Genomic DNA, 26,001 nt, shown 5'->3' with positions numbered 1-26,001 from the left:
CCTGGCTAGACTTGTCTGAGAAATGGGTTTTCTGATCCAACCATAAGAAATGTAAGAGCTGACACTGAGAAGGGGAGACCAAGGGAGGGACAGGAATGGGGACGGATGAGCTCAAATTGGGTCTGGCAAGGACACTGTACAAGGAAGAAAAAGGTGGGAAGTAGAGTTAGGACCCAGGCAAGGGTAGGACACACTTAAGGTAAGAGCAAGGAAAGGAGGGAGTGTGGGAGCAAGAGAGGGAGGGAGGGAGGGAGGGTGGTGTGTGGGCAGGCGACTGGAGACAGGCCATTCACAGGGGCAAGCTAGAAAGCTGGAGGTACTAATCCCCTTCCCACATATTTAGGCAAAGCCTACTTATTTTGCTGAGAGCAGTTGGTTTAATACGTGTAGTTTCTGCACCTTATGAAATTAGCTTCCGAATGGTATCACTGCCTGGAAAATAAAATTGCTCTCCAGCTGGCAACAGATGTCTTACTACTTCACCTTGCAGAAACTTCATGTATTAAATCAAGGTAAGGTTATGAAGGTGTTAGCAGAGAGAGCCAGACTGTGGCTCCTGGCAAACCAACCTGCAGGCATCCCCTGAGGTGGACACGGGAGAGATAGGGGTGCATTTTTCAGAGAGCGGAGAAGGACAATCCAGGTCACTGTCCTTCTCTACTGAGCAGAGTGGCGCACGCAGGACCCTGCTCTTCAGTTTGGCAGATGATGTATCCTCAAAGACATCGTCATCTCCCATTTCATCAGAACAGAAGTCTGTGCTCCCTGCCAGCCAGCTGGAGGACTTGGCAGTATGTAGATGGCTGGCATGGCTCTCCAGCTCATGGAACCTATGCAGGCTGCTGGCACTTGAGCCACGGGAGAGTGAGAACAGGTACCGGAGCAGTCGCTGGCTTCTCAACCTGGTCTCACCATCAACTTTCTCCTCCAAAAGTGGGATGCGTAAGCTCCCCTTGCCAACTTCCCTCTTTGAGGCAGCTGAATGGTTGGTAGAAAGGGGTAAGACACAAGAATGTTTGGAATGGTCGAGGGGTGGGCAGTGTTCTGCTCTTTTTTCTTTCTGATGGAGCCTGTTCTTTTTGAGAGATGGACCTTGAGGAAGCACCAGTTTCCCTTCAGAACAAGTTCTTTCCATATAGTCAAAGCTTTCCAAAGTATCCTGGGTCTTCTCACCCACATCACTTAGTGACTTTGAGAATCTGAGTGCTCTTCTGGCCTTAGTATTCTTAGCAGGCCTCAACGCTTGGTCCCAGTCTGAACCAAAGGGATTTCTCTTGGATGCCTGTAATGTGTCTTTACAGATAACTGTCACAGTGAGCCCTCGTGTCAGAGCACTCTGGCATGGAGGAGCTTTCAAGACAACAGCAGACTGCATGGGACTGTAGTAACAACACTCAGAAAACACTGCACTGGAACTGTATGCACAACAGTGGAATAAAGCACAGAAAGGAAAAACAAGTTTAAAGAGAGCAGACGTCCAAGTGGGGAAATGAGACTGGGTTCTAACTTGGCGAGCAAACTGCACATAAAACTGGGCTGTTTAGACCAAAGGTGGAATGATCAAGCAAATGGAAAACTGAGAATTCTGGCCAACCCAGGCCACCGAAGCATGTGAAACAGAGGGTTACCTGCAGATGTCCTGGTTGGATGGTGTGACAGAAGCACGAGAGAAGGAAGACACTGGAGCCGTCGTGGATGGAGGACTACTCCCAGCCTGCAAAGACACACCTTCAGTCAGTATTCATGAAGAAGCCGAGAGACCCAGACACACTGTCTCCTTGTGAATGGCAGAGGGTGGAAAAACAAATAATGTCTGCTATTTCCCACTGCTCTGAGAAGAATATGTATTAGGTTCTTTGTTGTGTTTTGTTGAGACAGGACCTCATTTTACAGCTTTGGCTGGCCTGAAACTCACTATATAGGCCAAGCTGCCCTGAACTCAGAGATCAGCCTGCCTCTGCCTCTGCCTCTGCCTCCTGAGGGCTGGGATTAAAGATGTGTACCACTATGCCTGGCTGGAACATGCATCAGAGATCCATACAAGTCTGGACTTCATCTGTGAAGAAAAATATAGCTAAGAGATAGTTTAAGACCATAGAATATCACTTCCAAGCTCTGAAGATCCAGCAGCTTCCCCCCACCCCCGCAAGCATATATATAAACTTAATTACTTCCTGTGCAAGTCGGGAAACCAAGTCCTACAAGACGTTCTTCCACTGTGAAGGACAGCAGGCCAGATGTCTTGCCTGCCAGCACGTGTCTTCACCTGGTCCCTGGTAACTATAGTGTGCAGACCACGACTGTTTATTATTGTACCCCGTTTATGAGCTGTAGTTCTGTGGAGGCAGCAGCACAGAGGGTTTGCACCAGCACCAACACAAACACAAACACGAGTTAACGCGCCTCACGACAGCAATCGGGCAGCTACAGTGTTACTAGAAGAATGTTCCAGCTGTATTATGATCTTATGGGACCACTGCCATTACTTATTCAGTCCACTGCTGCTCAAAACATCATTGTGTGGCACACGCCTATGAGCACATCTGTGCCTCCTTACAACAGGGAGGCTGAGTGACAATCTGCTCTGTGAGACCCAAAAAGCTGCAGGAAATAGAATCATGTTCCTTGAGTAAATTCCCATCACAGTTCACCTTACCTAGAGCCCACTCTGTGACTGCAGGCAGCTCCACCTTGGTCCACAAGTGACTGAGAACTAGCCTCACTTTCTGAGTGTACCCTAGTGCTGTGGGATGTCTTTCTGGATGCTGTGAATATGTGTTGCTCTGATTGGTTGATAAATAAAGGCTTATGGGCAGGGCAGAATAGAGCCAGGTGGGAAAATCCAAGACAGATAGTGAGAGGAGAAAGGAGAGGGAGGAGACACCAGCTGCCGCCAGGAGAAGCAAGATGTAAAAGTACCGGTAAGCCACGGCCATGTGGCAACTTATAGATTAATAAAAATGGGTTGTTATAAGAGCTAGCTAGCAAGAAGCTTGCCATAAGCCATATAATTGGTAATTAATATTAAGCCTCTGAGTAATTATTTTATAAGTAGCTGCGGGACTGCGCGGCCAAGTGCTACTGGAGAAACCTTCCAGCTACACCCTAGGAGGGATACTCTCATCTTGACACTCCACCAATGGGGCATCAGCCATCCAAACAGCACAGCCACTTCCCAGAAACAGCCCTCTGTCCCCTTCTGCCAAAGTTCAAGCACGCCTGGAAAGAAGTCTTACAGCACAAAATTAAACATCTCTAATCCAACTCAATCTTAAGAAACTTGCCCCAGAAGATACATGTTAACATGATGTATGTATATACTGAAGTCACCAGTATCATTCAGCTAGCACATCTGAGTCCTCAAGTAATCTACACTGTCTAACTGAAAGTACATACAGACATCAGGCACTGTACTAGTTAGTTTCTTTGTCAATTTGACATAATCTAGAGTCACCTAGGAAGAGGGAACTGCAACTGGGAAAATGCTTTTATTACATTGGACTATAGGCAAGCCTGTGGGGACATTTTCTTAATTAATGAGTGACATAGAAGGGCCCAGACTACTGTGGGCAGTGCTACCCCTGGGCAAGGTAGCCCTGGGCTGTATAAGAGAGCAGGCTGAGCAAGCCGTCAGGAGCAAGCCAGTAAGCAATGTTCCTCTGTGGGTCTGCTTGAGTTCCTCCTCCAGGTTCCTGCTCTGCTTGAGTTCTTGCTTATGATGAACAGCAGACTGTCAGATGAGGTAAACCCTTTCCTCCCCCAAGTTGCATGGTTATGGTCTTTCTCACAGCAATAGGAAGCAAACTAAGACAGGAATTGGTACCAGGAACACAGGGTATTTCTGTGACAGATCTGACCATGTTGTTTTGGGGAGGACTGTGAAAATGTTTGGAACTTTGTGATAGAAAAGCCATTAAGTACTCAGAAGTTAAAGAGCTGCTGTGGGAACTTAGAAGGTAAGAATGCCGAGACCAATTTAGAATATGGAGGCCTGGATTGTATATTTTAGAGGGAAAGGCTATTCATAGGACACTTGGAGTTTTCTGGTCAGCCATGACAAAAGAATCAGCTGTGATCCACAAGAGACCAGAACCACTGGAGTGAAACTTATGCTTTGCTGGACAATTAATGGTGGGGCTAAAAAACCAGCAAGGATTAAAAGAAACCAGCATCATTGAGGTGAAAACTTCTGGGAAGCATTCTCTCATGATGAGCACACAGAGATGTGTGGTCCAGACATGGCCACTCAAACTAGTAGCTGAACTTAATAACGTAAGGGAGTCTTCCAGACGGCACAGCTTTGATGGCATGAAAGCTGCAAGGTTGAAGGGGTTATGGACGCAGCTGGCTTGGCATCGTAAATCCAGAGAGCCCAGTGATGAAAGCACAGCCTCAGTTGCAGTGGAGACTCCAGGACTGAAGGTGTCATGAAGAAAAGCTGCAGTGTGGCACCATGTGGCACGTCAAGGTCCCAAAGAGAGGCCAGGAGGCCTTTGGTGAAGAAGCAGCCTGTGGAGATCACAGCATATTGGAGATACCAGGACTGTGGGATGACTAACCAGGATAGCAGCAGGTATGGAGGGCAGCCAGCACAAGCCTATGAGACAAGCTGCATGTGCTGATGATGGTGGAGCCAGAGAAGTAGAGCAGTCCAAAGCCCTTTGGAGCCCAAAAGACTATGAGTTCCAGATGTCAGACATTGGGCTACTTATACATATGTATTTGGGTTTTGCTTCAATGGGTATTTTAAAAAGACTTTGCATATTTTAAAGAGACTGAATTTTTAAAGGCATGGAACTTCTAAAATTATATACTATGCTTTATATTGTGATGGTAACATGGTTTCTTGGGGATGAAAAACAAAGGAAAGGTTATGGCTTAATAGTGATGCATTTGTAAATCAAGTTAACTAGTCAATTGTGCTGGTTAGTTTTTTGTCACCTGGACCCAGCTAGAGTCATCTGAGAAGAAGGAACAACAATTGAGAAAATACCTTCATCAGACTGGCCTCTAAGCAAGTGTGTGGGGGCTTTTTTTTTTTTTTTTTTTTTTTTTTTTTGATTAGTGATTGATACAAGGGGGCCCAGACCACTGTGAGAAGAGCCATCCCTGGGCAGGTAGCCATAGGCTGTATAAGAAAGCAGCCTGAGCAATCCTTGAGAGAACAAGCCAATAAAAATGTTCCTCCATGATTCTGCTTGAGCTCCTGCCTCCAGGTTTCTGCCCTGCTTGAAGACTCCAGACTTCCTTTCATAAGGGACAGTATGCTGTAAGACAAAGTAAACCTTTTCGTCCCCCAAGTTACTTTTGGTCACATGGTCTTTTTTGCAGCAACATTAACAAACTAAGACAAGCATATTCTTTAAACACACTAATAGAGTTCTTAAGAATCTAAAGTTTAATTTACTTGGAGATATGATAATAACAAGCAGCCTCTGTTACTTGTCAGGATTTTTCCTGAAATAAAGTGAGAAAGGGGTCTCAGGACATAGGTGGACAATACACCTTCACCTCTCCACCTCATGTCACAAGGGCCTATCTACAAGCACCATCCTTCTCTTCTCCCAGTGTCTTCAATCTACCCCTTGGAAGCTCCTCCTGTCCTGAGTTAAACACACAAGGTCTCTGGTACCTAAGCTTTACTGCCAATCACACAGAGGCAGACTGAGACCTATCATAAAATGCCCACACTCTCATAATCACTGCTATTCTCTGCTTTCTAGTCCCCAGACCATTCTGAGACTGAAAACCTTCATAAGTTAGCTCTGTTTAGCTGACACAGGAAAAGCCAAAACCATATCATGAAGGTACAGTATGTAAGAGAGAAGTAAGTCACCACTTACCCACCCCCTTGAAAACTTGGGGGAATGTCCACATGTATTCACACCCTCCTTGCTATGCAGTAACCTCCTCTTCTATGTTGTGGGTCACTCAGTTAGTGGCACTGGCGTATGGAAGAAAGCCCCCACTCCACAAGGGATGGAAGACAGAGGGAATGACCTAGTCAGTTCCTCCTATTACCTTAGAAAGACAGGATTCTCATGGAACCAAATTCACTTTGCTGGGTTGTGAAAAGACTGTATTGTGGAGGAGATGAGGTCTAATCTGGAAAATTGTATTCAACCGGGACCAGTGTCCTGGGAAGAGGTGGGTTTCATTCAGGAAGCTGAAGTCAAGAGAAAACACCCGTCACTCCTCTCAACTCCAAATACTGCATGTCAAAAAAGTATAATGGGGAATGACTCTATCTATGTATATACAGAGTAAGGGCATGAGGCAAAGCCAGGAGGCAGGAGAGTAGAGCCTGATAGCAAACAAAGCCTCAATCAAGGAGGAAGCACCAGACTGTTAATACACTGTGAGACCTACGAAGTACTCCCTACATAATCCCTGTCCCAGGTGCATCACAGAGAACTCACCAAGTGGTGTGTGTACTGGCTGCAAGAACAGCAAGACAGTGGCTGTAGTCTGAGACAGGAAAGGCATGAAAGTAAAGCTGCAGTCCAATTTTATTCAGGAAACAAGATTGGTCCTCTACTAATGGGCGGGCCTGCCTTGACTTCATCCTCAACAATCTCATGAAAAATATTACAAGGTACTCTCAGCAGATAATACCCAAACCCCAACAAGCTTCCAAATGACAAAGACAAAAGGGTCTGCTCTTAGTAGATCACAGAGCTTTAAGAAAAAATTTAAAGCTACTTAGTTATTATACACAAATGACTTTAGTAAACAGTTATTCCTCCAATAAAAACAAGAAAATCAGCAAGGTGTGGGCACGTGTTTGGAAACTGAAAACCAATCTACACACACATCAGTTACCAAAATGCCCTTAAATGCTCACAGCATCCACTGAGGCCATGTACACAGCCTGAGTCGACCTCTCTATTCCAAGGCAGCTGTGACATACAACAATGGGAGTGCATCTCAGGGCTTCCACAGCCCATAGGGTGGGACACACTAGGGCACAGTGTTTTAGAAATCCTGTTTATCAGAGTACCTTTTAATTTGTGCTTCCTTCTCAGGAAGTTGCTAAAGGTTACTGTCCTCCCACTACAAACTAAAAGGTAGTGATTTGTTGCTAACCACCAGCTCAGCAGGCCTGACTTCATAAAGCAGACCCAGCCTCACTGGGTGTCTGTAGTCACTGAGATTATGTCTCAGAAAACTTTCAGTTTAGTGAAATTACTCTGTGAAAGCCAATGCTTCACTGTCAGAGGCTCCTTTCTATAAATAAATACCCAGCTGTATCCAACCTAAACAGTGAGCTACAATTAAAGAAGAGGCCACTCTGGCTGCTCTGATACACACATCATGGCTATTGCTGGAAGGCTGTGCCAAGAACCAGCCTTCCCAAGAGCAATTAACTAGTCTGGCCATTAGCAAGCGAATAGACACAATATAGAATTCATGGGAGAATGCATAACAAAGAACTACAGAATACAAAAGTATTTCTATTGCAATGACTCAATGCTGCCTAGCAAGGGGCACTAACACTGAATTCTCTTCTTTCCTGGCTTGTTGGTGCCTAGTTATGTGGACAGCAGTATGTCTCCAGTACAATGAGAGCCATAGGGTACCACACTGGAAGAAGAAATGCTGCAGCAGAAATGCTTTCTCAAGAAGTCTCCACAGCTAGACTCTCCATAAAATAAATAACACGTATTTATAATACAGAACTCCAAAGGCTACAACTTCTGAGCAAAGACGTCTCCATAGCTCCAGAAACTAAAGTCATGACCATATAAAGGTTCAAAATCATCAGTGACGGGTTTGGTCAAAGGCTGTGTCTCACTCAGAAGGACCTTTCACTACTGTAGCTTCCTTTAAATAGTTATGTTTTCACTACCAAGAATAATTCTTACAGAGTTTTGGGGTGGTGGCAGAAGAGGCTTTGGACTCCAAAGTCCTCACTGTGCTCTGGGATCACTCCACAGAGCAGACCACCAGAGTTTAGTCATTTAAACATCAGGTCAGTCAACAGTAAGTTCAAGGACCTGACTTCCATTCCTAGAGCCTATCAGGCTGGTGGGAGGGAGCTTGGCATTATGGTGCCCTCTTCTAATCCCACCACTGAAGAGAAGGAAATGAATGGATCCTGAGGCTCCCTGGCCAGCCAGCCAAACCTACTTGGCAAGTCCCAGGCTAGTGAGAGACCTTGTCTCAAAAACCAAGATGGACAGCTCCTAAGATGCAACACCCAAGGCTGTCTGTCCTCTGCTCCCCCACAAAATGCACACTCATGTGCACTTGTACACATATGAGTGTACACACACACTAAGTTAATTATTATCAAGTCAAGCCACAGGCCTGCTGCAGAGATCAAGTAAACCCAGAGGAGAGGCAGGAAGGTCACACATAGGACACAGTGTTTGCTAGAAATCGTCTGTGCAGACTTGGGATTGATGACTCACACAGTGAGTCCACAGGTTCCACCTCTGCTAAGACCGACCCCTTCCCACAGTACAGCCAGCTGCACTCCCTAGGTGGAGAGAGAGCTTTTGTTCAGGCTACTTGTCTTGCCAGCCTTAATTTAAGAGGCACGCAACTTCCAGATTAAACCACAGGGAGAGAATGATGCCAATGAGAACACAGGACATTCCACTAGATCTGCTACTCAAAAGACAGATGAGTTTGAAGGTGGTTTTTTTTTGTTTGCTTGTTTGTTTTTTGTTTGTTTGTTTGTTTTTCGAGACAGGGTTTCTCTGTGTGTCTTTGCACCTTTCCTGGAACTCACTATGTAGACCAGGCTGGCCTCGAACTCACAGAGATCCACCCGGCTCTGCCTCCCAAGTACTGGGATTAAAGGCATGTGCCACCACCCCCCGGCGAAATCAGCCATTTTTAAAGTTCATATCTCCTTCTCCCTAAAACACACATATGACTGAAAAGATTCCATTATGTATATATGCCAGTTTCTGTTTATCCATTCCTCTACCAACAGACACCTAAGATTGGCCCCACAATTTAGCCACCATGAATAAGACTGCAATAAACACTGATGTGCAAGTATCTATGCGATCTGTTAACTTAAGCACCTTAGGAGAGCATGCAGGAGTGTTAAGCTGGGTCATATGGTAGACTTATTGTTAGTAACTTTCATACTGACTTCCATAGTGATTGAACTAGTTTACATTCCTACCAGCACTGTACAGGGTTCTAGCTTGTCCACAGCTTCCAAAGCAGTGCTATTATCTTTTCTTTAAAAAAATTGATTTTAATTATATGTATATCTGTTTGTACATGAGTGCAGTGCCTGTAGTGTCCAGAAGAGGGCACTGGATCCCCTTGGGATGGGAGTTACAGGTAGTTGAAAGCTGCTCAATGTGAGTACTGGGAACAGAACTCCAGACCACAGGAAGAGCTTCTAGCTGCCTCTCGTTTTAATCCATTGATCCACAAGTCTTGTGCTACTGTCAGGCTGCTTTTGTTACTATGTATCGTCTAGCTTGAAGACAGATACAGTGGTGCTTCCTTCCAACATTGCTCAGGGTCTTTTGTGCTTCCATACGAATTTTAAGATTTTGTTTCTATTTCTGTGAAGAATTCCATTGGAATTTTCTTGGGGATTGCATTGAGTTTATAGATTGCTCATAGTACTATATGTGTTTTTAAAATTAAACAAGTTTATTCCTTGTTGGCAAAAATATGTTGTCTGTACTCTTCCTATTTTGATTAAAACAGACATGTTTGAGCCTAGTTACAATGATTTAAAACTGTGGTCTGAAACCACGATTCCTTTTGCACCTATCAATTCTGATGGTAACCTTCACATGTTACCCAGAACTTCCCTTTTACTCTCCAATATTCTAATCGGTTCCGTAATTTCAGCGTTCTAACTGTAGCCAGGCGTGAGAGATTCCTTCAGTATTTGAATCTGCTCTGTAGGTTCTGTGTTCTAACTGTAGGTTCTGTGTTCTAACTGTAGGTTCTGTGTCCTAACTGTAGGTTCAGTGTTCTAACTGTAGGTTCAATGTTCTAACTGAAGTGAGAAGTGAAGTTCCTTTTGGTCTTATATATCTGGAGTTCTAAATGCCTCATCATCAAAATCATTTCTCCTGGATTTAGAGGATCTTCTCCTATGTTTTTTTCTAAATACGTTATTTATGTTGTATTTTATACTTTATTGTTTTATTTTATTGTCAATGTCTGAATGTTCTAATTCATCCATCTTAACATACATTCCTGATACTTCATTTCCACTCAATCCATTCCATTGGTGAGTTTTTCTACTGAGTTTTTCACTTGTAAAATTTTCTAAAATTTCAATTAGATTTTTCAGTATCTCTATAGTTTTATTCAATTCTTCTTTCATATCCTGTACTGATCTTATTTCATCCAGCTCTTAGTTAATTTAGGAGTTTGTACTCTTTGACTTCATTACACATTCTTACAATTGTTCTTCTGCAGTTTCTGTCTCGAATTCCATCTAATTCACTTGTGTTAGAATCTATTACTGTGGAATTTCTGTGTGTCAGAGGGGACATACTGCTTCATTTTTCTTGTTGCAGGTATCTCTGCAGTGGGGCTTGTTTCTGTGGCTAGGGTTTTTTTTTTAATCAGCTATATTCTTTGAATTAAAGTACTTGCAAGGTTCAGGTGGGACTAGTATGTTTATAATAGTTCACTAGCTAAATTCCCAGTTTACATCCTCTGGGAGCCAAATGTAATCCCCTACATTAACTCAGAGTGTAAATCAAAACTACACGATAGATCCACTATGAAAATACGATATCACTGGGGTTTAAAAAACTCATCACTTCTAGCTTCAGTAACTATTGGGAAAAAGAACAAGCTGGAACATACACACTGGGACTGAATCTGCTTCAAGTTCCTTAGCCGTGAGTTGCAGAGCCTGCAATGGTCCTGGTCTCTATGGCAAAGGTGTGTTCATTCCCTGGTCAGTTCAGCTAACCACTGCATGTGGTGGGGGAGCACTTTCTGGCAGTTCTTACTGACCTCGGCCAAAGCCATGTAGTATAAGCTGGAAACCAGCTCCTGACTGTTTTCCTGCAGGGATCTAGTCTGCTTCATAAAAATCATTTGCAGCCATTGAAAGAGTTAGACACTATGTGTTATTACTCTGGCCATTCTTCTTCACCAGTTTCAAATGTATGCGGTTTCTAGTCTGCCATCTTATGTGGAAGCCTCTACTTCAAAATTTTGATGCTTTGAAATTAATTATCATCCCTCCCAACCCCGTGGCAGATGGAAAAAATAAACTCAATATTTAACTTACACAGTATATACCTCAATTGGAGCATGTTCCTCTTAAGGTTGGGTTTAGCCTAGCAGCTTTTAAACACACACACAAACTCTCCTCTCTCTCCTCTCTCTCCTCTCTCTCTCTCTCTCTCTCTCTCTCTCTCTCTCTCTCTCTCTCTCTCTCTCTCTCTCTCTCACACACACACACACACACACACTTCAAATAATGAATTCAGAGGGAATTGTTATTTTCTCCTGAAAACATCCCTTATAAGGTTGTACAAATCTCTGAAAGATGAACCTACCAAAATGGGAATTCCAAAACTGAGGTGATCTTAATGAAAATACCGACAGCATCTATAAATGAGAATGAAGCATGCACTGGGGCAGCGATGTGTCACGTACGACCCCACTTTGGAAGCGAAGGCAAGAGAAATGCTCAAGGGCCAGTGCGGGCTTTCAACATTGAGAGCCCTCTCCAAAGCCAAACAAAGCATAGCCAAAGAGCACACCATAGCTTCATTTTAGAGGATCCAAGAGGCGCCCTGGCAGCAGGACAGGTTTATGCTGTCATTCAAGTGTCTCTGTCGGGGCTGTATTTTGTTTGGCTACATGACAACGATATGGGGAAGGTTTCAAACCCACAAGGTAATCTGCATGATCATGTCTGGATGGCCAAGGGGTCAGAGTGATGCTGGGGTAAAGATCATGTGGGAAGCTGCTGTCTCCTGGGCCAGATCGTGGCAGGCAATGTGTCTAGAAAGCGATCTACAGGAACACACTGCAGGAGGGACAGATGCATTGTGGGACTACATGCCAAACAGGATGACCACACCGTCCTAAGAAAGGTGGACCAGAAAGGAAGAGTGGGCCTGGGAAAATCTGAACAACGCAGCTCTAGACTACTTACTTTCAGATATCTTGTCACCTGATTCACATAAATCCATTTCCAGCCAAACTCCTTCCTAAATGGAGAAACAGGCTCTGGTGCCCGAGAGTTCTCTGCCTGAAAAGTATTATTTGAGGGGGTGTGGATGGGGTTTCTCTAAAAGTCACCCCCCTGGCACACACTCAGAGTTGCCTCACTGGAAAAATCATACATTCCCAAAGGGGACTATAGAAATGTATCAGGAGAAAAGGGCTGGGAAGGGTCTCAGGTGGTAAAGTGCCTGTCACCTAAGCACAAGGAAGTGAACTTGGATTCCAGTTAGTCTTGCTGAATCAATGAGCATCAGACAGATCCGATCTCAAAAAACTAAGAGAGCAATAGAGGAAGACACCTGATGCCAACCTCTGGCTTCCAGAGGTCACACATGTACACACACGCACTAGCATGTACACAGGCACATGTACACACATGCAACTCCCCCACCCCTCATTTTCAAAAAATGAGAGTTAATACATGCAAAGTCTAAGAATACAAAAGTCCCAGGGTACAAAATAATGTATTTTGATGGCATTTCACCTTAGAAATGTTGCTTGAATGACTCATGGAATGTCCCAATGTCTTCTCATTCTGCAAGAAAGCCAAACAGGCAGTAATTATTAAGCTGTGATTAAAAACATGCAAAGAACAAGCAATCAATTATAACACTTCTAGTAACAAGTTATTCCTGTAAGCACAAACCACTATACTAAATGCATATTCCTAGGTATTAAAACTGGAAATTTGGGCAAAAGTAAATAAAACAGTGGTCCTTGCCCTAAAGGAACTTAAGAAGGGAAGATCAGGATACTGGAACTATAAAAATAAAGCCACAACAACTGTCTTAAGATTTTTGTTTTGTTTTGTTTTTTGAGACAGGGTTTCTCTGTGTAGTTTTTCCGCCTTTCCTGGATCTCGCTCTGTAGACCAGGCTGGCCTCGAACTCACAAAGATCTGCCTGCCTCTGCCTCCCGAATGCTGGGATTAAAGGCGTGCACCACCACCGCCCGGTGTCTTAAGATATTTTTAAGTTCATAGTTCAGTCATGGATGGGTCCCACTTTGCTTGCTTGCCACAGGACTGCTAAACTAAGTGGACCACATTCCCTCCGACCATTTAAACAGAAGCCTCATTGTTAGTACCCCAAAGACAGATTGGGGGGTCACTACATGGACCCCTTTATTTTGTTAGTTGATGTTCTCAAGAAGAAATCACACCTACATTAGACACTAAAAGGCTCATATCTGATCAGAATGTCAGTGGTTGTGAGGAGGTTGGATTATTGCAGGTCCAGAGCCAAACTATCTTGGGGTATCTAAAGCCCTTTAAATAATCATTCATTGCCCACTGCTGTGTGTGACCCAAAATCCCCGTGGCTATTAGATTACAGACCCTCCAGCTGCTCCCTCCCATATCTAGCTTCATGTTCCTGGCAAGTTCTCTCCTATCCAGCAGGTACCTGGACAATACAGGCCACATATTAACCCAAGCCCCTGCTCCGACCTTGAAGAGTGGGTACCCTGCTTTGTCTGGTGGGACTGTAGCTTCTCTGCTTCAGAACCTGACCAAACTTGTGCTGCCTGTGTCTGCAGTGTGACTAACACAGCTCCCCACGGAAAGGCCATCTGAATCTGACTGTGCTATGCTGCCTTTTATGGTTTGCTTTTTAAAGTGCTTCGTTTAAAGTATCCATTTTATTTGTTTACTCTGAAAACCTTTTGGTTTCCAAATGGTCAGGTTTTTTTTTTTTTGTTTTGTTTCGTTTTGTTTTGCTTTGCTTTGAGAAAGATCTCTCTATATAGCCCGGGCTGTCCTGAAACTTTCTCTGCAGACCAGGTTAACCTCAAACTCATAGAGATCCTCCTGCCTCTGCCTCCTGAGTGCAGGGATTAAAGGTGTTAAAGGTATGTGCACCAGCACTGGTACTATTCAGTTTGTTAATTGCTAGCATTCACTCCCCCAATACCAAATTCAAGGACATGTTTAGAAAAACAGCTGTTTGATACTCCAGCTAGCTTTGCTTGATAACAGTGTTAATTCAACTTGCAATTATTGAGGGGTTCTAATTAAAGAAATGAGGAATATCCAATGTATACATTTTTTGAGTGCTAAATGAAAATTCCTAGGTAATAGAATTATAGATTATGAATGGACACCTTGTTTTAACTGGAATTTAAAAAATTTAAGGAATAAAAAATATATAACTGGTACTTAGAAATTCAGAAAGGAAAAAAAGTATATTCTCCCTCATATGTGGATGCTAGCCTATAATGTATATATGTGTATACACACAATCATAAACAGGAATATGACTGTAACTTATAAAACTATATTCAACAAATATACTAAGGTGAACTTATTTGAAGTAAGATAAAATGCATCATTAATCATAAGACAGTGTAATTTAAATTAACAGTGATGTAGTTGTCTGAAATGCTTTTGTTTTTTAATTCTTTTTAAAACTTTAGGTAATAACAAAGTGACAAGCATTAGGGAAATAGATGAGATGGTTAAACATAATACCTAACAGCTAATACTTGTTCAGGAGCCATTCACCTACACTCTGGAATTCAGCTTTCTCTTTTACTTTCTTTCTTCCTTTCTTCCTTCCTTCCTTCCTTCCTTCCTTTCTTTCTTTTTTCTTTCATTCTTTCTTTCTTTTTACAATTTATTTTGAATATTTTCTTATATGTATGTGTGTATGTCTGTGTGGGTACATGCCATGTGTATGCACATACCCTCAAGGCCAGAAGAGTGTACTGCTAGGTCCCTTGGAACTCAAGTTACAGGTACTGTGAGCCACTTGACATGAATGATAGGGACTGAACTTGGGTCCTCTAAAAGAGCAGGGTCTGAGCATCCCTCCAGCCTTTTCTGCTTTCTCTTCTGTAAGGTGGGCTTTATAAACAGGTAAGAGGTGTACTGAAGGAGATAATACTGGTGGTAACTCTGAGCTCTTAAACAGAGTGTATCTTTAAAAAACAAAACAAAAAACCAGCCAGGCGGCAGTGGCTCACACCTTTAATCCCCGCACTCGGAGGCAGAGCCAGGATGATCTCTGTAAGTTTGAGGCCAGCCTGGTCTACAGATCGAGATCCAGGACAGGCACCAAAACTACAAAGAGAAACCTTGTCTCAAAAAAACAAAAAACAAACAAACAAACAAAAAACCCCAAAACCAAAAGTCTCAAAGGATAGAGCAAGCTAGCCTTAAACTCAGAGATCTGCCTGCCCTAACACTGGGATTAAAGAAATGCACCACCACACCCAGCTAAACATATTATGTCTTAGTGGAGCATATTGCTTCCCTTAATATCCCTAAGTACCAGACATACAAAATTTAAAACTCCTGAAATCATAAATAAACATATAGTTCCCTGTGACACAGATTGACAAATGCTTTTCAAATTGTAACACACAACATGGTAAAATTAGGATAACAATTATGGTAGCAGTGTACTGAAGAATACAATCTTTTCCAATGCATTTTCCACTAAGGATCTCTGTATTCATAACTAATTTTTATTAATTATATAAACAAATGAATAGACATTTCTGTTCCTTAAAAATTATATATAGGGGTTAGAGAGATGGCTCAGCAGTTAAAAGCACTGGTTTCTCTTCCAGAGAACCAGGGTTTGATTCCTAGTACCCACAGAACAGCTCACAACTGTTTGTAGCTCCAGTTCCAACGGATCTGATGCCCTCTTTTGACCTCTATGGGCACCAAGCTCACACATGGTACATATACATATAGGCAGGCAAACACTCATACACATAAAATAAAAATATTAAAAAATCACCTCAATGTTTTAAAGTTTTATGTATGAAATAAATATATAAAACCTTAAAGTTAAAGTAATCTACATCAATACAAGTTAGAATTCACTTGCTATAAAATTACTGAAATTATACTACTTCCTACAGTTGTATATGAACCACAAAAGCTATTAGAAATCTTAATTAAGAATGCACTCATTTAGAAACACACTTATTGGCTAGCTACTACAAGCCAAGTATTGTTCTAGGCCCTTAAGAATGGGGGTGGCAAATAAAACAAAGACCCTCCCCCCACATTCATAGAGCTTAATAAAATGGAATAGGAAAATTGAGCATGATGGCCCATGCCTATAATCACAGTATTTGGTAAGCTGAGTCAGGAGGATCATCAGTTTAAGCCTAGCCTAATCTATACAGCAAGACCCTGTCTCAAAAAAAAAAAAAAAGTGTCATCAGATTTGGTCCTGATTACTTTTGTGTAATTCTATGTCCCACAGTTGAGGAGCATTATCTCAGTCTCAACAAACAAAAGTATCATCCATAAAAAATCTAACAGACAAAGCAAAAGGCGTCATCAGAACAGCTCTGTCCAATGAAATTACATGTCTAGTCTGCAAGTGCATGTGTGCACACACATATATACACACAATAGCTCGAATGCATGCATGGTAAATAACATCGACGACAAACAGAACGAAGACCCTTTGTTCCACCTTCTATTTTTCCAAATGCTCCCATAGAAACAATGGAGATGGCTTCTACACACAATACCTCCTCTAGAAAAGAGTCTGTAGCTTCATTGATTCATACACTAAGTTATTTTTCTCAGGATTTTTCAAAGCCAAACTCCACAATTCAAAATTAGATGGTCAACATTAATAAAAAGATATTTTTACATCAAAGGATGGCATTAAAAAATTGAGACAGGACATTTAAATGTTTATTGTCTTAGGAATATGTTCAACAAATGCAAGGCATATATTCTATTAGAGCAAATTCCATTAGAAAAAATGTATATCCCTGGCAATAAGAACTGTAAGATGAATACTTGGTGCTTCCAGGGAAGGACCCTTGAGTGAGCCTGAGGTTCCGGAGCTTGTTAAGGATCCATCCCTAAGTCAGTGAGAAACCTGGGCAGTGCTGACAGGACGCTTGTCCTACCTGAAGAGTCATCTTCCAACAGGAATGCATGGGCGTGTCCTCAGTGCAGCTCTCCCAGGCAGCATGGTTCTCTGTGCAGGGGACAGGCTGTGCCTGAACTGCAGCTGCCCTGCAGCCCTACAGCAGCCAGCAGAACCACAGTGATCTGCTGCTGGACTTCAGGGCTACACTCCTGTGATCAAACCAGACTAACTACTTCCTCCAGCTGATTTCCAAGGAAGGAGGTAGTTAATGAATAATTCATGACAAGTCCATTCCCGAAACCGATTTCACTTCTGCTCTATGGTCCTCCTACAGCAATATACGAGGTAAAGATTCTAAGCTAGACTTGCTGGCTTGCAAATGATAGAAGTTCACTTTCCAGTTCTGTTTGTTCTTGTATGTTAACCTATCACCCAGACTTACTTGAGAGACTTCAAAAAAAGGGTAGAAAGAGTAAATAATTAACCACAGATATCTGAAAGAACAACATTTTTTCCCCCTCTATCAACTAGTCCTAGCGGGGCTGAGCTGTACAAGAAGCAGCAGAGTACTTGTAAGACATGCCAGCTTGGGGAGGGGAGTTCTGAACAGCAATGCTAGGAAACAAAATTGCTTGGAGCCGTATTTTCCTGCTCTCTGGCTATAAATAAACCTTTTATCTCACCAGTATTCTTCAAGGAAGCGGATGAACATTCATTCCCCCAACTGTTAATGCTTGCATGTTTCTAAGTGAGTGATGTCTGAAGCAGCCATTTCTTTGCTTCTGGAAACACAATTGCAAGACAAACTTGACCCGAAAGGCTGGTGACCCCTCCCTCCCTCTGGCCACTACTTGTAGGAAGTGCAGCCAACTGTCTTGTTTCCTGCACCCTGCCCTGGTCCTGACTGCACTCACTGCAACATGTCACATCTGAGCTCTGTCTGTTAGTGGGGGAGGGCTGAGCATTTAGTTCTAGATGCTTCCCAGTTACTTGTTGGCCCTGCAAGCAGGTCTTCATGCATTTCCTTGGCCCCACGTTTCTCCTTTCAATTCATTTTGTTACTTTATTATATCATTTCTGAGTTTGTGTTTTCTAAAATGTAAGTGCTTTTATTGTTGTTGTTGTTTTTAAGATTTTATTTTTAGGGTCCAGACAACCAGGTGCATGCCTTTAATCCCAGCACTTGGGAGACAGAAAGTAGGCAGATCTCTGTGTGTTAGAGGGCAACTTGGTCTGCATAGTGAATTCCAGGACAGTCAAGACTATATAGACCCTGTCTCAAAAAAACATTATTTATTTATTTATTTATTTATTTAATTTTTAGAGGCTGGAGAGAAGGCTCAGTGGTTAGGAGCACTGGCTGCTCTTTCAGAGGACCCAAGTTCAATTCCCAGCACCCATATGACACCTCACAACTGTCTGTAACTCTAGTTCTATACCATCTTCTGGCCTCTGAGGGCACCCGGCATAGAGGTGGTACACAGACATTTGGCAAAATAGCCGCATACACAAAACAAAATGATAGCAATACTAAAAAAATTTTAGAGATCTTTTTTTTTTTGTTTTTGTTTTTCGAGACAGGGTTTCTCTGTGTAGCTTTGCGTCTTTCCTGGAACTCACTCTGTAGTCCAGGCTGGCCTTGAACTCACAGAGATCCACCTGCCTCTCCCTCCAGAGTGCTGGGATTAAAGGCATGCGCCACCAGCATCCGGCTAGAGACCTTATTTTTAATTATGTGTATATATGTGTTGGGGGGAGCATATACTTGTGGGTACCTGCAGAGTTCAGAAAAGGGTATTGGATCCCTTCTAGCTAGAGTTATGCGGCAGTGGTGAGCAGTCAAATGTGGTGCTGGGAACTAAATCTGGGTCCTCCGGAAGAGCAGGAAGTGCTCTTAACCAACGAGCCAAGCCATCTCTCTGTATTACTTTCTTTTCTCTGTTGCCTCTCAGCTATTATCTTCTGCTCTTCTTAAGTGTCTCCACACACTGAGTATAAAATTCCCACTGACAGGATCATTCTAGGAAGACTTTACATCCTACACAAGTACAGACCAAGGAGTTCTCTAGCAGCCTTCCTGGGAACCGATACAACAGGTGATGGACTCACACTGTATCCCAGGAGTCTCACACACAACTCTGACTCATGAGGTGAGGGACTTCCTTATACCCACACCACTACTAGCTCTTCAACCAACATCTGATAAGGTGACTCCAATTGCAGTCACCTGCTCTGTTTTAAGAAAGACTTACGAAATGTGACAAACTGAATTCCTCTGGCTAACAATGAGGAAAGCCCAAATTCGGCAACAGGAAGATGAATTAAAAGGAGTGATATTTTATCCCCTACTGAAAAGTGGGATAGCACAACAGTATAAAATGATCCAAAATGTAGCAAGCTTCAAAAAGACAAGGATCCTCACTGCAGGACAAGAGGTGTTCTCAATGACTCACAGTAGCCACTGTCTTTTGGGGTCCTGTCACACACCATTATTTTCCCCTCGGATTACTTAGCTTCATGGATAATTACATCTACTCCTAGGGCTTTTTGTATTCCAAAACATCTATCAGTTGAGACAGAGTTATACTATATGGCCCAGCTGGCCTGGAATGTAAACTTCTCCTGCCTCAGTCTCCTGAGTGCTGAGAGTACAGCCAAACTTCCTTAACTTGCACTTCTCTAGAGATTCAAACACAACTGAATTCTAGGTGTCCACAGCTGGACCAGCCACCAGAACCTTAGACTTTTCATGTCTACACTTACACTGCCGTCTTTCCTGCCTCTGTGGCAGCGAATGGGACCCTGCTATCTAGGCTGGAGGTCATCTACTCCTGACCACCACAGTATGTGGGCCCCCAGCACTGCCCAGCCCGCCTCTCGTCTACCTCCATGAAATCAACTAGCTTTTCTTGACTCCAGCAACACTTCTTCATCATCCAGACTGGTACATCTATGGTTCAAGTGGCCTTGGAGTCAGGGAACTAATCTGCCTCACTGATCTCAGTGTTGTCTTCTCAGTACTCATAGCCCCCATGTGGCCACTCCAGCCTTGTCCACTTCCCACCTTTGAATTCTAGTGAAAATAAGTTGTATTCACTATGGCAAATTGTTCTATATAATCTGGAAAATGATCTCTGACAGAAGTACTTTGGGTTTTGAATCTATTAAGTTCCAGTAACCAAAAATAGAAGAAATAGCAAGCAGAAGACAGAGCAGCAGAGAGCAAAACATCAAGTCAGGAGTTGGAAGAACCCAGCAGAGGTAACTGGAGTAGCCAGACTGAGAGAGCAAACAAAAGTAACATTTTCAAGTTGGGGCTTACAAGAATCCAGAAACCACGGGGAAGTCAGGGCGGGGAGCAGGGGGAGCAGGGGTTCCAGACCCGGCTTTCTCTATGGCTGAGCTCCCATGGCTGAGCTTTGGGCTTCCCACTGCAGGCATTTTTATATCACGGGAGAAGCAGCAGCACCTTGGTCAGCAGTAGTTTCTGTCCTAGATGTTCCCTTTCTCCCGCCATAGAGCTGGGGGAGGGGAGCAGCCCCTCTCAACAAGGAATCTTGTCACTTTTGAGACAAACACACTTCAGTTTGAAGTAATGGGGTATGGGACTTCATTTCCAAAGCCAACTTCTCAGTGAGCCTAAACAGCAAGTGACAATTGAGGAACACAGTGTATATCACTCAACACACCATGTGTTCTCTTCTCTTGAAATTTCTGCAATGCGCTATGTTCGTTGACATTTTTCTCCATCTTCATTTAACTCTGACTTCTTTTTTTGTAAGCAGGGTCTCATGTAGCCCAAACGTGCCAGAACTCACTCGGTGGCCAAGAATGACTCTGAACTTCAGATCCTCTTACTGCTGCCTCTCTCCTGAGTGCTGGGATGCCAGGTGTGTGCCACCATGACCAGGTTTGGCAGTGCTGGGATCAAACCCAGGGCTTTGGAAATGATGGGCAAGCACTTTAACTGAGCATGGTGTCTCCCCAGCCCAATTCTTAGAATGCTGAGAAGCTCAACTTTGGTTATCTTATTCCAGAAAATTTCTTTGGGTCAGAGGCTCTTACTGTAACACCGATGACACAGACTGTTTGTCTGCTTTTGCTTCCAGCTACAGAACAAAGCAGGAAGAGAACCAACTGGAAAGCTTTGGTATAGGAGAGAGGGTCTGTGCTGAGCACAGGGACTAACAGAACACACGAACTGGGGAAAGAGACACAAGCCCAACCAGGTGACAGCAATCCTCTTGGGATCTGTTCATTCGGACAACACAGAGCGTCTCTTTAGCATGCCACGTGTGTTTGCTTGATGTCTGACTCAGCACCTACTGTGTAAAAACTGCTCACTAAATATTTGTGCCAAGAATTAATAAATTAATGAGGAATTAAGTTAAAGACGTACAAAACCAGAGAGAATGGAGGTGGGCAAGGTCCTCACGGATGGACAGAGGCTGCCCTAAGTAGCCAGCCAAGATTATGGCTGTGAGGATCACAGTGTGAAGAGTGTATGTCAATGCTACAGACACCACCCGTCACAGAGAACACTGTGCAGCCTGCTTTCTGGGGCTCTTCTAGAAAAGAAGAAGACAAGGAGACTCTGTTGTTCTCAGAGTTCACATGAAGATCACGTTGTTTAGATGGCCCAATACTAAGGCCTTACAAGAACAAGGCATGCAGAGTGAGCATGAAACAAGTGTCCGTCACAGTAACTTAAACCCTTAGCAGTAGCGTTCCCAAAGCTCAAAACAAGCAAGACAATTCTCAGAGGCAAGAAAAAACGGGGAAAAAGTTAATAGTAAAACATGAAGCTAGAGCTAATTAGGTTGTAATTATATATTCACAAAGATGAAGAAGAAAATATATTGTAAGGATATAAAATGATAAAAAATTGAAACATTAAAAATGTCAAAAGCAGAACTGAGCCCAGAAGAAAAGCATGGTGACAGCCAGAGCACAGGGACAGGGTGAGGGTAGAGGGCTGCGAGAGGCAGGGCCTAGGAAACAACAGCTGAGAGCACCCTGCAGCCCAGGAAGACCCATCACAGATAAATGGCTTGGGTTGTGATGCACTGTGAGGCAGCTATGACAGTGTGCCCTGCACTGTCACAGGTCCTCTGAGGGAAGACATAATCCACCGCTGCTCTAGATAGCTATGTAGATAGTTATACAAATGAACGGATGAGTTTTATTAATACTTATCTGCAAGAAATTACTTTTAGAAGAAACATGGGAAAACATTCAAACTCAGGTAACCACAATTCTCTTTGGGTCTGTTCATTCTTGTATGAGATAAAGGAGCCATCTCGCTAAAGTCAGGCACTCAAAGGCACTGATAACCATTTAGAATACTGTAATAGTATCCTACAGTGTTATTTAGTGAAATCTGCATTAAAAATCAAGTTTAGATGTTTTCAATTTTCAACAGTTACTGAAAGGACATCTGGAAAGCTATGACATCTACTACAGTAACAGCTACAAATGAGTAGCAACATCCACAAATCATAATCTTCAGTGACAGGCGACTAACGGATTCTATCACCTTCGCTCAACTTGTACCAACACAGGAAATCCATCATACCACATATTCTGACTGTTTTATCTAGATAATGTGAACTCTAGCATAATCTCCTCCTAGACCAACGCCCAGAGTTCAGCTACATACTCTAAACAAGTAAATAAGTACTTTAAGACCCAAGAACGTGAAAAAGACAAAACAGCTCAAACTTAGCAAAATGAATTTAATGTTTGGTTAACAGCACCCTCCCTCCCTTTGTTAGTCTCCAGGGAAACCATCAGAACTTGTCTCCACACTCTCAACAATAAGGCAAAAAAAGATATTTAGTAACAGAGGCATCATCTTTGGTTCTTGAACAGCAAGTATGCTACAACTTCCTGCATATGCCTGAGTAAACTAGGAGGGGTCCCCACCGCATCACTGTAACAGTTGGGATTACCAAACAGGATAAGCACTCTTGGAGGTAGATTTCTAAAGAAACCTACACAGATGCCTCCCAAGCCCCAACACACACACCACAAGAAGATAAATTCCTAGTTCCAGGTTTGAGAAATGCTACTATGGTGTGAACAGGATTGGCTCTACTAAAACTTGTATTAAGGTCCCCTGTAAAAGTACAGAAAGGGGGTGGGCCTTTAAGAAGTATTTGGTTATGAAGGATCTGTCATCATAAAAGGATGAACGTGGTTTCTAGGAAAGTGCTTTGGTTATTATGGGAAGCGTCTGTTACAGAATCCCACCTCCTCTGTACTCTCCTCTCTTGGTTCACACCCTCCTGTCCTCTGCCATGCATGGTGCATGAAGAGGTCCTCACCAGAAGCTGTGCAGCCTCCAGAACTGTAAGCCTCTTTATAACTTACCCAGCCTCAGGTATTCTGTTACAGCAGCAGAAACTGTACTGAGGCAAACATTAATGTTCTGATAGTCTCACAGGAAAGATAAATACTGACTCAAGGAGCCACATGAATGATGCCAGAGGTACTGACACATTAACTGACAGTGAGTTAATCAAGTATTTAAGATGCATATTCATCTCTTCATTTAATTATGCCTCTCTAGAGAAGCTAAGAATAAGAGAGCAGGCTAAACACTGACACACAAAGTTGTAAAATGCATAAGAAGTATTTTTAGGGATGTATGTTTGTTGTTATTATTATTATCTTATATATTACACCCCGACAGCAATTCCCCTCCCTCTTCTCCTCACATCCTCTCCCCACACACACCTCCACTCTCCCCCAGACCCTCTCCTCCTCTGTTTCCCCCCAGAAAAGGGCAGGCTTCCCAGGGGTACCAACCAAACACAGCATATCAAGTTACAACAAGACCAGGCACCTCCCCTCGCATCAAGGCTGGAAGAGGCAGTGCAGTAGGAGGAAAAGGGTCCCAAAAGCAGACAAATGGGCCAGAGACCCCTGTTCCCACTGCTAGGAGTCCCACAAGAACATCAAGTCTCACAAACACAACATATATGCAGAGTGCCTAAGTCAGACCCATACAGGCTCCCCGATTGTTGGTTCTGTCTCTGTGAGCACCTATGAGCCCTGGTTAGTTGATTCTGTGGGCCATTCAGAAGAAGGAATTTTTATCCTGCAAAATAAAACTACAGTTCCTTTGAGTAAACAGTGGGGCTGCAAATAAGAGAAAGCTAGAGACTGCTTTGATGAGAGACTTGGATCCTGAATAGTTAAGGAAACACATACACACACATAGACACACACACACACACACACACACACACACACACACACACACAAAATGTCTGAAAATAGTAGGTTGGCCAGGTGTGGTAGCTAGTACATGTTCGCTGCCCTCAACTTTGGAGACTGAAATGGGAGGAATGTGAGGAGAGGGGCAAAAAACAGAAGGGGTAAAAGGAAGGAAGAAAATGGAAACAGAAAAGGAAGGGAAGAAGGCTGAGAGGGAGGGAAAGGAAGCTGAGAGAAGGAGTGGACCAGCACCCGAGCACACCCTGAGGAGGCCCTGAAAACAGGGTGCTCTGAAGACACAAAGCAGGTCCCAGGCACTGAACTGGAAACGAGAGTCTGCAATATTAAAGCTCAGATTTTCTACCAGTTCTTCTGTTAGGTTTTCATGATTTATTCAGTACATTAAAGTAACAATAATTAAGAGGTAAAGTACAATGAATTTGCTTCAGAATACTGCTATGACCTGCTCAACTGTGAGGCTCTTGTTCCAGATGCCAGGTACAGATGAATATAGCATTACATATTTATAAACTTTATGTATGTAAGTTTATATAAAAAATCTACTTCCTTGTATTAAATTTTCTCCATTTACATACTTTCAGAGCAAGCTGAAATCTGTTAGATAACTATCACTTCGATGTTTCATGATAAAATCCCTCTGTTGACCTCGAAAGGAAGATGAAGATATCAATGGTGACTGAAATAGAATTCTTTAGAAATATGAAAAGTACCTTTTGCTTTCTACGTAGCTGTCTAAATACAAGCTGACCACGAATAATCTTTCTGATACTTTCAGGAATACAATGATGCGGACTAGTTCCTTCAGGGTAGAAAGTGAAAGTGTATTTTCTGGATAATCTTACAAATTGGGTTCCAGGTGACTCAGTCCTCTACTGTAATGCATCCATTCCTACAGCTTTGATCACACACACGAAGCATGGGGACAGAAAGGCAGAACATGTAGTGTTCACTCAGCCTGTCCAACCTTGACAAAAATGAAGTATAAGACAGGAGCAGTGGCACATACCTGGGATCCTAACACTCAGGTGGCCAAGAGAAGAGTACTGAGTTTGGGACTAGCCTAGGCTACAGAGAGAGCGCATATTAAAACCTGTCGCAATAAAATAAAGTGGGTGGTATTTTTTCCAGAGCCAACAGGTATTTTTTTTTTAATTCATTTCACATACCAACCACAGATCCCTCTCTCATTCCTCCTCCTGCTCCCCCCATCCCTGCCTAATCTCCCCTCCAACTCACCCCTCATCCCCTCCTCCAAAAGGGTAAGTTCTCCCATGAGGGGACAATAAAGCCTGGCATTCAGCTGAGGCAGGACCCAGCCCCTCCCTGCTGCCTCAAGGGTGAGCAAGGTGTCCGACCATAGGTAATGGGCTCCAGAAAGCCAGAGCCAACAGTTTTTAAGTGGCAGTGTTAGTGACATTAGAGGTGTTTGCTTGTTTAGACATAACAAAGACAGTGGCAATGTTTACTACTAGACGCAGCAACTGAACCTTTATGATTCATTGCCTCCTGGTCACTCCTGATCAGGGTAGACTCAGCCTACAGTGCTGGGAATTAGCTCTTCCTGGGAATCGGGGAAGCATCTCTTTCCCTGGACTAACATTTTCTCCCTCATTTGGAAAAGATGCTGTTACTTATTGTGGGCCCTAGAACCCTAACTCATTAAGACAGGAAAATGGACACTATCCTAAGATGGAAAGTAACTCACAACAACCGAAAAACAATGTGT

At 43.1% G+C, this 26,001-nt stretch overlaps 1 protein-coding gene across 4 annotated transcripts in view; it reads right to left on the bottom strand.

The window, feature by feature from the left end:
• The window catches only part of Marchf8 (membrane associated ring-CH-type finger 8), a 71,546-nt gene that overhangs the window by 3,469 nt on the left and 42,076 nt on the right, over positions 1-26,001 (bottom strand). For 3 of the 4 annotated variants that reach the window (XM_059258443.1, XM_059258442.1, XM_059258444.1), the window contains exons 3-4: positions 12,671-12,721; positions 1,629-1,714 (exon numbers count right to left, since the gene is read on the bottom strand). In XM_059258443.1, coding sequence (XP_059114426.1) covers positions 1,629-1,714; positions 12,671-12,721 — 137 coding nt within the window. Of the gene's footprint in view, positions 1-569; positions 1,416-1,628; positions 1,715-12,670; positions 12,722-26,001 lie in introns of all 4 variants that reach the window. The other variant, XM_059258445.1, reaches the window with a different exon arrangement.

Source organism: Peromyscus eremicus, chromosome 3 (assembly GCF_949786415.1).
Source record: "Peromyscus eremicus chromosome 3, PerEre_H2_v1, whole genome shotgun sequence".
NCBI lineage: Eukaryota > Metazoa > Chordata > Mammalia > Rodentia > Cricetidae > Peromyscus > Peromyscus eremicus.
The sequence above is the reverse complement of the archived record's forward strand: the minus strand, read 5'-3'. Positions and strand labels throughout refer to the sequence as shown.